This window comes from Phoenix dactylifera, chromosome 8 (genome assembly GCF_051530095.1).
Source record: "Phoenix dactylifera cultivar Ajwa chromosome 8, Ajwa_hap1_PhDact_Kaust_v1.1, whole genome shotgun sequence".
Lineage (NCBI taxonomy): Eukaryota > Viridiplantae > Streptophyta > Magnoliopsida > Arecales > Arecaceae > Phoenix > Phoenix dactylifera.
In genome coordinates this window covers 334,485-346,416 of record NC_143197.1, presented here as the reverse complement: position 1 = coordinate 346,416, position 11,932 = coordinate 334,485, and the positions used below count along the sequence as shown (strand labels likewise).

Below are 11,932 nucleotides of genomic sequence, written 5' to 3'. Positions count from 1 at the left end.
CCTCTGTTTCCTCACTGCTATAGAGCGATGGAAAATTTTGAATGACCATCTCCATCCCTTAGCTAAGAAATTCTGGATTTCTAGCTCCAAAGTATCTTGTTGGTGAAGAAGAGAGTGGTAAGTCGATAGATTTACCCTAAGTAGGCAAAATCTCTCCTCAAAGAGACCCCCTTGAGCATCTTCTTTTTCTGGCAGTTGGCCAACGACTATCTCCATCTCTTCGATATGGCGAAAAATATTCCCCACTGCGACTCGGTTCATCGTTTCAATCTTCTTTTTGTCAACTCAAATTTCCGGGTTACTCTATATATTGCATCTCCCCTGACCGGCATACTTTGTACATTGCACCTCCTTTTCATCATTCCTCTGTCATTGCTTCCATTGACCAAACAATGAAGGTGCATTGCATATCCTTCTTCTTCTTCTTCTTCTTCTTCTTCTTCTTCTTCTTCTTCTATCTAAAAAGCATTTCATAAAAAAAAAGAGAAAGCCGTTTCTTTATTCAGATAAAAAAATGTTATTTTTCACTTAACCTTGTTCTTATTCGACATTAATTACAAGCAGCAAAGACACCACTTGAAATAGTTTAGGAGGCTAAGACCCAAATACAAGGGCGCCTACGAACAGTGTTGAGTGGTGGGCTGCGTTTGTCAACAAATTTGGGCCCTGGTTGGGCCGTGTTCAGCCACCAGCCCCACAATCTTTTCCTTGAAAATATTTTGTGATTATGAATCATGTACACCTTTGAATCACTCCAATTTTATGTTTTGACCTCCTCTTCGCAACCATTGTTTTCAAGATATTTTAAAGGTTCTGTGCTCTAACATCCTGATGTTAGGCTTACAGTTGGATGGATATTATCTTGACTAGGGGTGGCAAGGTTTAACCCTTTAATCTATTTAATTTGTTTCAACCCGTTGTCGATCAATTTACCTTAAACACACAGTCTAGAACAATAAATCAGCTTAAATTTACCTTTGCTTCATGCGCAATAAGGCTCAACATTGTCTATGATGTTGCTTGTATTGTGCGGCTAAGATTAAATTGAAGTTGGTGCTTGTGTCCTCCACATCAAAAAGTGGTGATGAAAGTTTAGATATGCTAAGTTTATTATCATGCCAAGTAATTTCCATGAAGAGCATTAGCATTGATCCCCTGCTATATTAGTCAAAATTTTCATGATTGGGCAATGGGGGTTTGGTGTGGTACATGGATATTAGGCGATGTCAGTTAGTCTTACATGCTACTTAGCCAATTGATGAAGTGAGCAGTAGCAAGTTTTATATAGTAGTTTCCTTTCATGAAGTTTATTAATCTTACTCTATCAACATAGTAAATATTGTTAGAACAAGTACACGGCTTTCAAGAATAAGGTATACTGATAAAATCAAGGTCCTCAAAATAGATATCCATCATTCGTGACGACAACATCTTTATCATTGTTCATAATTATTGGAGCGTGAATTTATGGCCCATGTCGTGCAGTTTTGCTGCTAACTCGAAGGAAGAGCGGCAGTTCCTTCTCTGGATTTAGAGGACCTACTTTGGCAAACCAAGACCGAGAACATGCTATTATGCTAAGGAATTCCCCGTCTGCTCCGGAATAATGAGTCCGTAATCAGATGCCGGCCGCTAAATTGCTGAGAGATGCTATTCATCTTCCAATGGCCCTTATTTTTTTAACGGGACCATCAAAATGTTGCACGACTCTTAAAGTTATCCTTGCAGCACACCCGGAGCCTGCAACGGCAGCGGGTCCAAACCGCAACCCTTGATGAGAGTCTACTAAGCTAGTGGGTGGACGGTCGTAATCAGCTAGGCGGCAGGCACATGTCCTGTTCAAGAGCACAACACGGATTGTTTTATTTTCTATCGTCTGCTTTCGTAAACCTTACGACCCACTTGGCCCATCAGGAGAATCACATGACACGGGGTAGATGCTGCGGGTGCCACAACACCCGCCCCGGAACGTGCCGGCCCCTTTAACCCGTCTGCATCTCCCACCGTTGATGTGGGCTCCGCCGAGAACGGTGGACGCACACCGGAAACGGTGGGCGCTCTCTCCCCCACCATCTCTCTCTCTATATATATATATCTAACGCTTTTATACGAATTCCATGGTGCATAAGATTTCGGTGCTAAAATGAGATTCTGGCAGTCCAAAACGCTGCCATCAAACGGTCATCCCTTGATCCAGGCTTGCTCAATGCCAGCTTATTAGCAGCAGCCTTGCCTCTTCTTTTATTTTTCTCTTTTGGCCACATTGCGGGCTACTCTTTCTGCGGTGGCCGGGCGTCGTTACTTGAGCTTTTCTCTTCGTTTCGTTTACGATGCCTCCCCTCCAACTATATACTCCAGGTGGAGCCGAATCGAGGTCGCCATTTTAAGCTCAAAGACGCCCACTCCTACATTTGACTCCGGACGTTCTGAAGTACAGAAATTCCGACCATGGCAGCAGCGGCCTCCGCTTCCACCGGACCGCCCCACGGCCTCGTCCGTCTGTCCTTGCACGTGCTGCTGCTGCTGCTGCTGCTGACGAGCGTGAGCCTCACGCGTGCGCAGCTACCCGGCACCTGGGAGGTGCTGGTCGAGGACGCCGGCATCGCCTCCATGCACACGGCCGTCACCCGGTTCGGCACGGTCGTCCTCCTGGACAGGACCGACATCGGGCCTTCCCGGCTCCCCCTCCCCAAGAGCCACTGCCGCCGCGACCCCACCGACCGCGCCCTCCCCGGCGGCGACTGCACCGCCCACTCCGCCCTCCTCGACCCCGCCACCCGCCGGCTCCGCCCCCTCTCCATCCTCACCGACACCTGGTGCTCCTCCGGTCAGTTCCTCCCCGACGGCACCCTCCTCCAGACTGGCGGCGACCTCGACGGCCTCCGCAAGCTCCGCACCATCTCTCCCTGCTCCCTCGACGACCGCAGCCCCTGCGACTGGCTCGAGCTCCCCTCCCCCCTCCTCGCCGCCGGGCGCTGGTACGCCACCAACCAGATCCTCCCCGACGGCTCCGTCGTCATCGTCGGCGGCCGCGCCGCCCCCTCCGTCGAGTTCTATCCGCCGGACCGTCCCCTCCGCCCCTTCCCCTTCCTCGCCGCCGCCTCGGACCCCCAGATGGACAACCTCTACCCCTTCGTCCACCTCCTCCCCGACGGCCACCTCTTCGTCTTCGCCAACGACCGGTCCGTCCTCTACGACCCAGACACCGGCGACGTCCTCCGCGAGTACCCCGTCCTCGATGGCGGGCCCCGCAACTATCCCTCCGGCGGCTCCTCCGCCATGCTCCCTCTCGACCCGGCGGACGGCTACTCCAGGGCCGAGGTCGTGGTCTGCGGCGGGGCCCAGTACGGGGCCTTTCTCCACCGGGACTTCGACATGCCGGCCGGGGTCACGTGCGGCCGGCTCGTGGCGACCGACACGGACCCGGTATGGGCCATGGAGGAGATGGCGTTCCCGAGGATCATGGGCGACATGGTGATGCTGCCCACGGGAGAGGTCCTCATCATCAACGGCGCGCAGGCCGGCTCTCAGGGCTTCGAGTTGGCCTCCAGACCGTGCCTCAACCCGGTCCTTTATCGGCCCAACGAACCTGACGGATTAAGGTTCATGACGCTGACCCCGACCGAGATCCCCCGGATGTACCATTCCACGGCCAACCTCCTGCCGGACGGGCGGGTCCTGGTGGCGGGAAGCAACCCCCACTACTTCTACCGCTTCGAAGGCGAATTCCCGACGGAGCTCCGGGTGGAGGCGTTCTCGCCGGAGTATCTGTCGCCGGATAAGGCCAGCCTCCGGGCGGGGCTCGAGGCTGCACCGGAGAAGGTGGGTTACGGGGAGGGGTTCGAGGTGGAGGTAGAGGTGGCGCTGCCGGTGGTGGGGGTTCTGGAGGTAAACCTCCTAAGCGCGCCCTTCGCAACCCACTCGTTCTCGCAGGGGCAGAGGATGGTGAGGCTGGCCGTTTCGCCGCCGGCGGAGGTGGCAAGTGGCGGCGGAGATGGGGCTCCGCATCGGTACCGCATTGCTTGCAAGGCACCGCCGGACGGGAGGGTGGCGCCGCCGGGGTATTACATGGCGTTCGTGGTTAACCAGGGCGTGCCGAGTGCGGCCCGGTGGGTCCAGCTGGTGCTCTAAAGGAGGAGCCCAAGCTGAAAAGAAGACAAAGCCAGAGCTCTAGTTCCATAATTGTGGATAATAATAAAATTTGATTTTTTTTTTTTTTTAGGCAAGTTTTTAAATCCCCGTGGCCCAGTAAAGCTTTCGAGAAGAATAATTGGAGTACAATAAAGATTCTTGACCCTAGTTAATAATTAATTATTTAGTTAACTTTGTGTTCCGTTAGGGTGGAAGGAATCGATTCGTTCTAAAGCTGCGAGCTTAACAGAGAGGAGAAAAGGTTAAAGGAGGTATAGTGTCTATCTTTATGAAGGCGCAATATTTTCATCCGGAATCAGTGATGTGTTGATATATAGTTGAAGTTGGTGACACATCAAGAAAGGCAACGGAGGTTTGGCGACGGTAGGAAGAAGCCGTCGAGATAGTTATCTACGGTTTGCACGCGCACTGCCTTCGCGTGCATTAGAATAATGGGACGATAGATCAGCAGTCTTTTTTAGCTGGCTAGCAATCAAGTCCCATCAAGTGTTGTCCTCTAATAAAGGTCCTCAATATCGGTCTCTTCTTTCTGGAACCACCTTTATGGCTCAGAGATGGATTAGTAGGGGCAAAAACCATAGGGGCTTTATCTAGCCCCGACTCTTAAGATGGAGGACCAGCCTTGTATATATGGTCGGCCAAGCAATGATCAAATCAGCACTATGAGTTATCTATGTGTTATTTTGTGGCCCATTTTATTAACAAATATGATTCCCATGTGGAGTTTCTTAAAAAGCACTTCCAAGAGCAACACAAGATGAGTGCTGTTTTCGGGCTGACATTAGTTTCACTGTGGATACGGGTGCCAACGAAAGACCCAGATGCTCTGACCACCAGTTAAACCTTACGGCTCACTCATTCTAGTGTTACTCTCGTTCAAGCATACTTATCTGCAGAGTTCTAATCGAATCCGGTGCATTAGTACTGGTATAATCGCACCTAGTTAAACCTTATGGCTCAAGTGTCTGATACAAACTGACTCGTTAGATTTGCAAAGTGATGACACATTTTATTCTCCTTGATGATACAACAAAAGCATAGCTAATGCCATTCTTCAAACATAAACATACTACTGGAAACAATCCATATAGAGGTGTTTGATGTAGACATATCAAGATTTGCTAGATTCTATGTCATCTTCTTGAGGGAAATTGGCAATTCCCACCTTTCTCTGCACATTTTTGTAGGAGTACCTACTGGCTAGGTACACGTACCCACAGAGGCCTACTGCAGCCATAGCAGCTAGCAACCAGTAGAAGAGGTCCAAGCGACTCTCGTTCAGGTCCTTGGCGAACCAGCCAGCCCTCCCTCCCTTCCCAGTCAAATGGTCAACAACAGTGATCAAGAGGCTACTCAAAAAGCTGCCTGTGCCTATCACGCTCAAGTAGAAGGCCAGTCCCAGGCTCCTCATGCAATCGGGCACTTGATCGTAGAAATACTCTTGCAGGCCCACAATGGTGAACCCATCGCCGAAGCCCATGATCATGAATTGAGGAACCAGCCAAAGTACGCTCATGGAGACCACGCTTGTTTGCTCTGCCTCGGCCACCCTCAGCCTCTTCCTTTCTACAATGGCTGCGGCAGCCATGGCGACGATGCAGAACACCATGCCTATTCCGATCCTTCTGAGGATGCTCATGCCCCTCTCGTTCCCAGTGGCTCGTCTTAAGAAGGGTACGAGAATCTTGTCATAAAAGCTTACAGAGATGATCATGCTGATGGCAGCAAGGGAGAAGACAGAGGCTGGAGGGACGTCGAAGCCACCGGCTAGTTTTCGGTCCATGATGCTAGCTTGCTTGATGAAGAAAGTGGAGGTTTGTGCCACGCAGATGCCGAATGGCAGGGAGGCTGACCATATGGGAACCATGGCGAGGATTAATTTGGTCTCCTCCACTTGAGTCACCGTGGCTAGCCGCCATGGGTTTAGTTTCTCAGCTGCGAAGGCGGCCTCATCGTCTCTATGCTCGATAATGGCGGCTTTGTCAAGAAACCTGCGATTTCATTTATGGAATCAGGAGGAATTGATCCGAGAACATAAAAGGCCAAGTGGATTAAAGTGTCGCGACTTTTAGCGTTCGAATAGCGAAGCAAATTTGGCCGAGCGAACGTGATGACTATAGCGTTACGAGGCCCACATGTGGCCCGCTATAACCACGGGCTCACTCAGAATGCAATGTAAATCGGGTCCAGGTACAGGAACTGGTAACATGTCCCGCTCGTCAAGGCCATCTTGGCGCTGCGGTGATATGATTTGATCTAAAGGTAGTGCAGGGGAAACACCAGGCCTAGCGACAGTGTTATCGGGCCCAAACGCTATATAGTGCTCGAGTGAAAAGCCCGCAGACAGCTAGGGTTTTATGGAAGAGTAATGAATCAACTAATCGAGAGGAGTGAGGTTGAAAGGAGCTGCATAGTTTTATTATACCTGAGTTGGTTGGTGTGGAAAAGCAGTCTCTTGTCACTCTTCTGCGACTTTGGAACCTCGTACAACTGTCCGGCATGAGAAGGGTGAGGGAGGTGTCTTTTGGCCATGGCTGCCACGAGAACTTGCAGCATGGGCGTCAGGGGGCTACCCGTCGGCACCCGGTATCGGTAGAATGGCCTCCCCAACAAGAATATCACCAGGCTGATTCCCATAACCGAGGTGAGGATAATATCAGCCACACCCCAGCTCACCTTGTCCTCGATGTATACAATCACGGTGACCCCTAGCAACAGCCCACAGCACAGCCCAAAGTTCCACCAGTTAAAGTATGACATCTTCTTCTTCCTCTCCTCCTCATGGTCGTCGTCGAATTGATCCGCTCCGAAGCTCTCGAGTGCGGGTTTGTGACCCCCAGTGCCAATAGAGATCAAATAAATGGCCACGAAGAAGATAATCTCATGGAGTCGTAATGATCTGTGGTAGGGCTTCAGGCCCGGGACCAGTTGACACATGGTCAAGAGGATGAGACCCTGCGACAAGAAAGATCCAATGAATTATATAGACTCGATGCTAGCTGTTTTATGTTACAAACTCTTCGAGATTTCATGATCAACGTAAAATCAATCATATGTAATATGACTTTGTTTTAAGTCCGGCATTCCAAATCGGCTTTTGCACCTCGGTGGTGGGTCGTGCCTAGGTTGAAACTAGCTGTGCTGCAATTGAGACGGACAGTCGAAGCGAAAAGTATGTTCTTCCATAGGAGGAAAGTAACATGACAGCAAAAAGTCAGGAGGAACGTAGCATAGCAACGGCACCAGATACCCATCAGGTAATAAGAAACCCATCAGAGTGCTTCAGCCGAAGTAAAGAAAGTCAGCTGAGTCAAGCGTGCTTATTTGGTATCGAGTGCAGTAACTCTGGAGAAGTGAACTTGATTTTTTTTTAATTTTTGACAGTGATTTTTTTTTTTTAAAACAGTTAAACGTGAGGAGAAAATATCCAACGACAGAATATAGACCAACGTCGTGTTCGCGAAGACCGTGTGAAGAATATTGGCAGCAGGGGAAAAGCGACAACCATCTTTTTGGTGGTTCAGCGCGTCATGTGCCTCTGTGGTCGTAAGCTTTGCAACTTGGAATGCATGCAAGGCGATGCAAGCTGCCACGACGGCAGGAATATGGGAAGGGCGTAGAAGTGGGTTGGTGCACGATGTGATCGACTCAGACAGACATGATGCTGCCCATGTTGTTGTGCACCATCAGGTAAAACTTGTGCGGGCCTGGCCTGACTCGAAATTGGCCTTGGCCCACATCTTTATTCGCCGACGTTGGAATTATCTCGGATAACTTGTTCGGTTATTCACCGCGGCCGGAATAGGAAAGAAACGTCTCTGGCGAGTGGTGCGCCCTGCTGAGCGAGGTCGCTATTAAAATTCTCTTTTCTCGATGTCTTTCTTCCCCTTAAGAATTTTTCTTTGTGCGTGTGCGTGTGTGTGTGTGTGTGGTTTTGTATTTTTGACGATTTTTTTCCCTAGCCCGGAAATCTTAAGAAGCTCCTTCAAAACAAATTAAGAAAGTGACGGACTAATCAAGGAACAAGAAAGAGAAAGCATCATGGTGGTGTTATGCTCATCATGCTCACCCCGAGATAAATGAGGGAGGAACAGAGGACGGTGGAGAACCTCCCCAGGTAGGCGTCGGCGATGAACCCTCCGATGAGCGGCATCACGGTGGTGACCCCGGACCAGTAGTTGACGTTCTTGGCCGCCGTCTTCACCTCCTGATGGAGCACCTTGGTCAGGTATATGATGAGGTTGGTGGCCAGACCGAAATAGCTCAGCCTCTCACTGAACTCTATTGCTGCACCATGCAAGGAAAGCATATGTATACGCGATCGATCGATGTATAATGAAACGAATGAACTCTTTCATGAGAAACTAATTAATACACAACTCAGCTTCTCTCAGGTGCTCACGGGCCATAAATATATATTACCTATGATGAAGAGGGCTGCTTTCCAGGCTCCAGTTGAGGCCCTGAGAGGAACCCTTCCCTTGTGATCAACGGATGAATCATAGACCCGTTTTTCCTCAACTTGTGCCTCCCCTCTCCCCTTCTCGTCGAACATCCCCGGTTCCATGAGCGAGATGGGGGTTGCAGCTAGTTCTGTTCTCATAGAAGAGAAGAGGAACTGGAGATGGGGAGTTGAAGATGCGAGGGAAGACTGATTAGGTGCGCTAAGCTGGCTGAGAGCAAGGGGAGCTCCATGGCTCTTTATATAGCATCCCGTCGAATTGGGACGCCCTAATTTTTTCTGCAATTATGGCCTTTGCTGGTGTTTCGGATATTGGACGATAACAAATTCTCTCCTACCAGCACTTCAGCTGTCGCTGGCGGGCAAAGGAATCGAATCCTCGAGTAGGAAGACTGAATGGAAAGAGGCAGGTCTCGTTGGACCACTTTCAAAAGGCATGCATATCGATCGTTCAGCTATCTTCCGCTAAAGCCAGCCCATAGGCTATAGCCACATAAAATATAAAGGTATTTCCTATTTGTTGTGACGTGTGGATATGATTCGCCCTGGAAGATAATTGCAAAGCCTTAGAGATTAAATATTAAACGGTACTCGATTGAAATAAAAGAAGGTAACTAAAATTTAGAATCAATAGAAATTCAATACAAAATGGCCATCAATTAAAGGATTGATAGTTAATTATGACAATAATTTCCGTCAACATATATATGAGCAAGATTTTTGAAATTGATACCTCAGCCATCTTGATGGATGGTGCGAGATGTTTCAAGACATTGATATATCTTAGCCTAAATTTAAAAATAAAAAATAAAAATCAAGATATTAATTTCAAGGTCTTATCAAGATGATCCAAGATCCTGATTCATCTCTATCTAATTGAAAATTAGAAAAAAAAAAACATCAAGATATTACAAGATCTTAATTGCTGGTAATATGGACATGTTACCATTTTAAATATTATATAAATAAATATGATAAATTGATTTAAATTGGTAAAAATTTTAATCAGGAAATGATAAAGTAATATATCCTATCATATTATATGGTGTCATGGGACATATTACTTTATATTGGTCTATATAGTATTTTTAAAGAAAATATTGGCCGACCAGTGAAGGCTGAGATATTAATTATATTATATTGGTGAATGTCCAACTCTAATAAAAATCGACCAAGATGAAAACCTTGCATCAATGGTTTCCACAAGGCCACTTCACATTTTTGTTTGACAAACCACACCATTGTTACTAATTGAAACCATATTGCTCCCTAGCTCTTACAAGGAAAGAAAGATGGATAAAAAAAGTTGTACAATTAATCTCTATCTTGTAGATGTCATTGTTGTGTGTGATAATTAAACAAATTTATTATCCGAAAAAAAACCTAAACCCACAGCTTCATTATTCATATAGGTAAAACTGCCAAAACTATGTGAACTACATCCTCCCCTCTTTAATCGGCATGTATCGGATGCAAGATCATAATGTTAAGACGGTATTTTGTGGTTCAAGGCAGGAGCATTCAACCTTCACCTGGAAGCGTGCACAATCTAGTAACCTACTTGTTATCCGCAATTCTACTTCTGTCAAAAATAAAAATTCAGTATGCATGCTTAAGCTGACTGCCTAAAACATCTCCATGATTTGCCAGATCTGCACCATCTTTCTGAGTGGTTTGCGTCCTTTTCTCATTTTTTAAATTATTTGGTGCATACAAATGGATGATTAATATCTCCAACCAAGTTGGCACATAATATTAGTTAACAATTTCACCTATGGAATGGAAGTGATTAGGCTAGCTTCTTGGCCTAATCGTTTCATCAGAAAAACAGGGAAGCAATTTCATTTTGAGAGTCAGAAACAGCAGCTGTGTCCAGATGCAGGTTCACGGCCATTAGGATTGGAGAGTTATTGCGAAATGAGATCAGTCTCGCAAATTGCATGACAAGCAATGATTAATGCCGACAACTCTGGTGGGAGACATAAGTTGGATGTCAAGTGGATTAGATTGCACCACTTTACTTGACACGATCGATATATATCATTAATTCCTCGGTGCTTGCTATTACTTCTCATGCATGTGGATAATATGCTCAAATATATATACAGCTAGCACAAATAAGATATACATGTGGGCACTTGTCGGTAACCGTAAGCACTCCACCCGCAATTGATCTAAGTGATGTGATGGCGTTTAGTGCGCCTCTTTGTTGACAAAGTGGCTCTCAAGCACTTGCTTAAAGTAAATCACTTGGTTTTACTGGAAGAATGGAAAACAATTAACTTCCGCTTGCTAATCCTTCCGAGTTCTCGATAAACCTTTCTCCAATATATATATCCAATATCCCCTGCTTGGTCCCAGGCACTGAACCCACGCAATTCTCTGCATCCTTGTACGTGGCTCTTCACGCGCGGTCCTGTGGCGGGAGGAGTGACAGCGCGTCATAGTTCTCAGTCCGATTCATTCGGTCGGAAAGAATGAGAGAATCGAGTTCCTATCTCTGGAAAAGTTGGGTCGCCGTTGGTGACGTTAGTATCAGGCTGGTGGCGTGGTATCACTCAAGTGATTAATTTGCTCTCAGCACTGCTTTTCCACGCAATGGAAAGCAGCTCCGGGTTAGTGCCAATGCAGTTCACGTGTATTTCGAGCTCAGAAAAAAGGAGGATTCACCTCAACGGACATGTTCTTATATATATTCTTAGATTTTATAGGAATCTACATGTTTTGAGTGACACGAACAGATGCAGCTTTATCATTAATGAGATGGGTGAAGCATACATGCAATCACCGGGTCTAGGTAGCCAAATTGATCGGTTGCTTCCTGCTCGCCTGAAACAAGCTTGAAATCAACCTTGTTGACGTCGAATTTTTTTCAGAAGCTGAATTTAGCTTCCATCGCTTCAATTCTAGATCATGTGGTTCTTCAGATACAATTTTATCAGTGTTAAAATCATATGATTGATTAGATCCATTGATTGATTGATTATGCCAAACTTAGTCGGTCTTATCAAACTTTACTTTGATTGATTTGTGATTAATTGTGCCAAATTTAGCCGGCCTTACCAAACTTCGTCAGTCTCCTAGTCTATATAAAGGTTGCTCCTGTATATTGTAATAGACATGCAGAAATACAATTCTCTTCGTTTCTTTTTTATTTTTCAACAATCGGATTAAAATCTCTTCAGACCATCAAAATGTTAAGACATAAATGGTTTTAGGTAAAGAGAACAAAAAGCGATCCCACTCTGTTATTAACTATTTGACTGCACCAAGGCCAGAGTGGCGATGATGTAGTGCAATAATCAATGATGATATGCA

At 46.9% G+C, this 11,932-nt stretch overlaps 2 protein-coding genes across 2 annotated transcripts; one reads left to right on the top strand and one right to left on the bottom strand.

Annotated features, from left to right (window-relative positions):
* Positions 1 to 2,123: 2,123 nt before the first annotated feature.
* On the top strand, positions 2,124 to 4,833 carry LOC103722653 (glyoxal oxidase-related protein). The gene has a single exon (XM_008813288.6). It carries the CDS (start codon positions 2,449 to 2,451, stop codon positions 4,129 to 4,131), a length of 1,683 nt encoding a protein of 560 aa, XP_008811510.3. The 5' UTR covers positions 2,124 to 2,448; the 3' UTR covers positions 4,132 to 4,833.
* Positions 4,834 to 5,140: 307 nt separating this feature from the next.
* On the bottom strand, positions 5,141 to 9,014 carry LOC103722652 (protein NRT1/ PTR FAMILY 5.6-like). Its single transcript, XM_008813286.5, has 4 exons — positions 8,575 to 9,014; positions 8,222 to 8,439; positions 6,578 to 7,107; positions 5,141 to 6,143 (listed from the first exon to the last, which is right to left on the bottom strand). The coding sequence occupies exons 1-4, from the start codon at positions 8,753 to 8,755 to the stop codon at positions 5,264 to 5,266; spliced, it is 1,809 nt and encodes a 602-aa protein (XP_008811508.3). The 5' UTR covers positions 8,756 to 9,014; the 3' UTR covers positions 5,141 to 5,263.
* Positions 9,015 to 11,932: the final 2,918 nt, after the last annotated feature.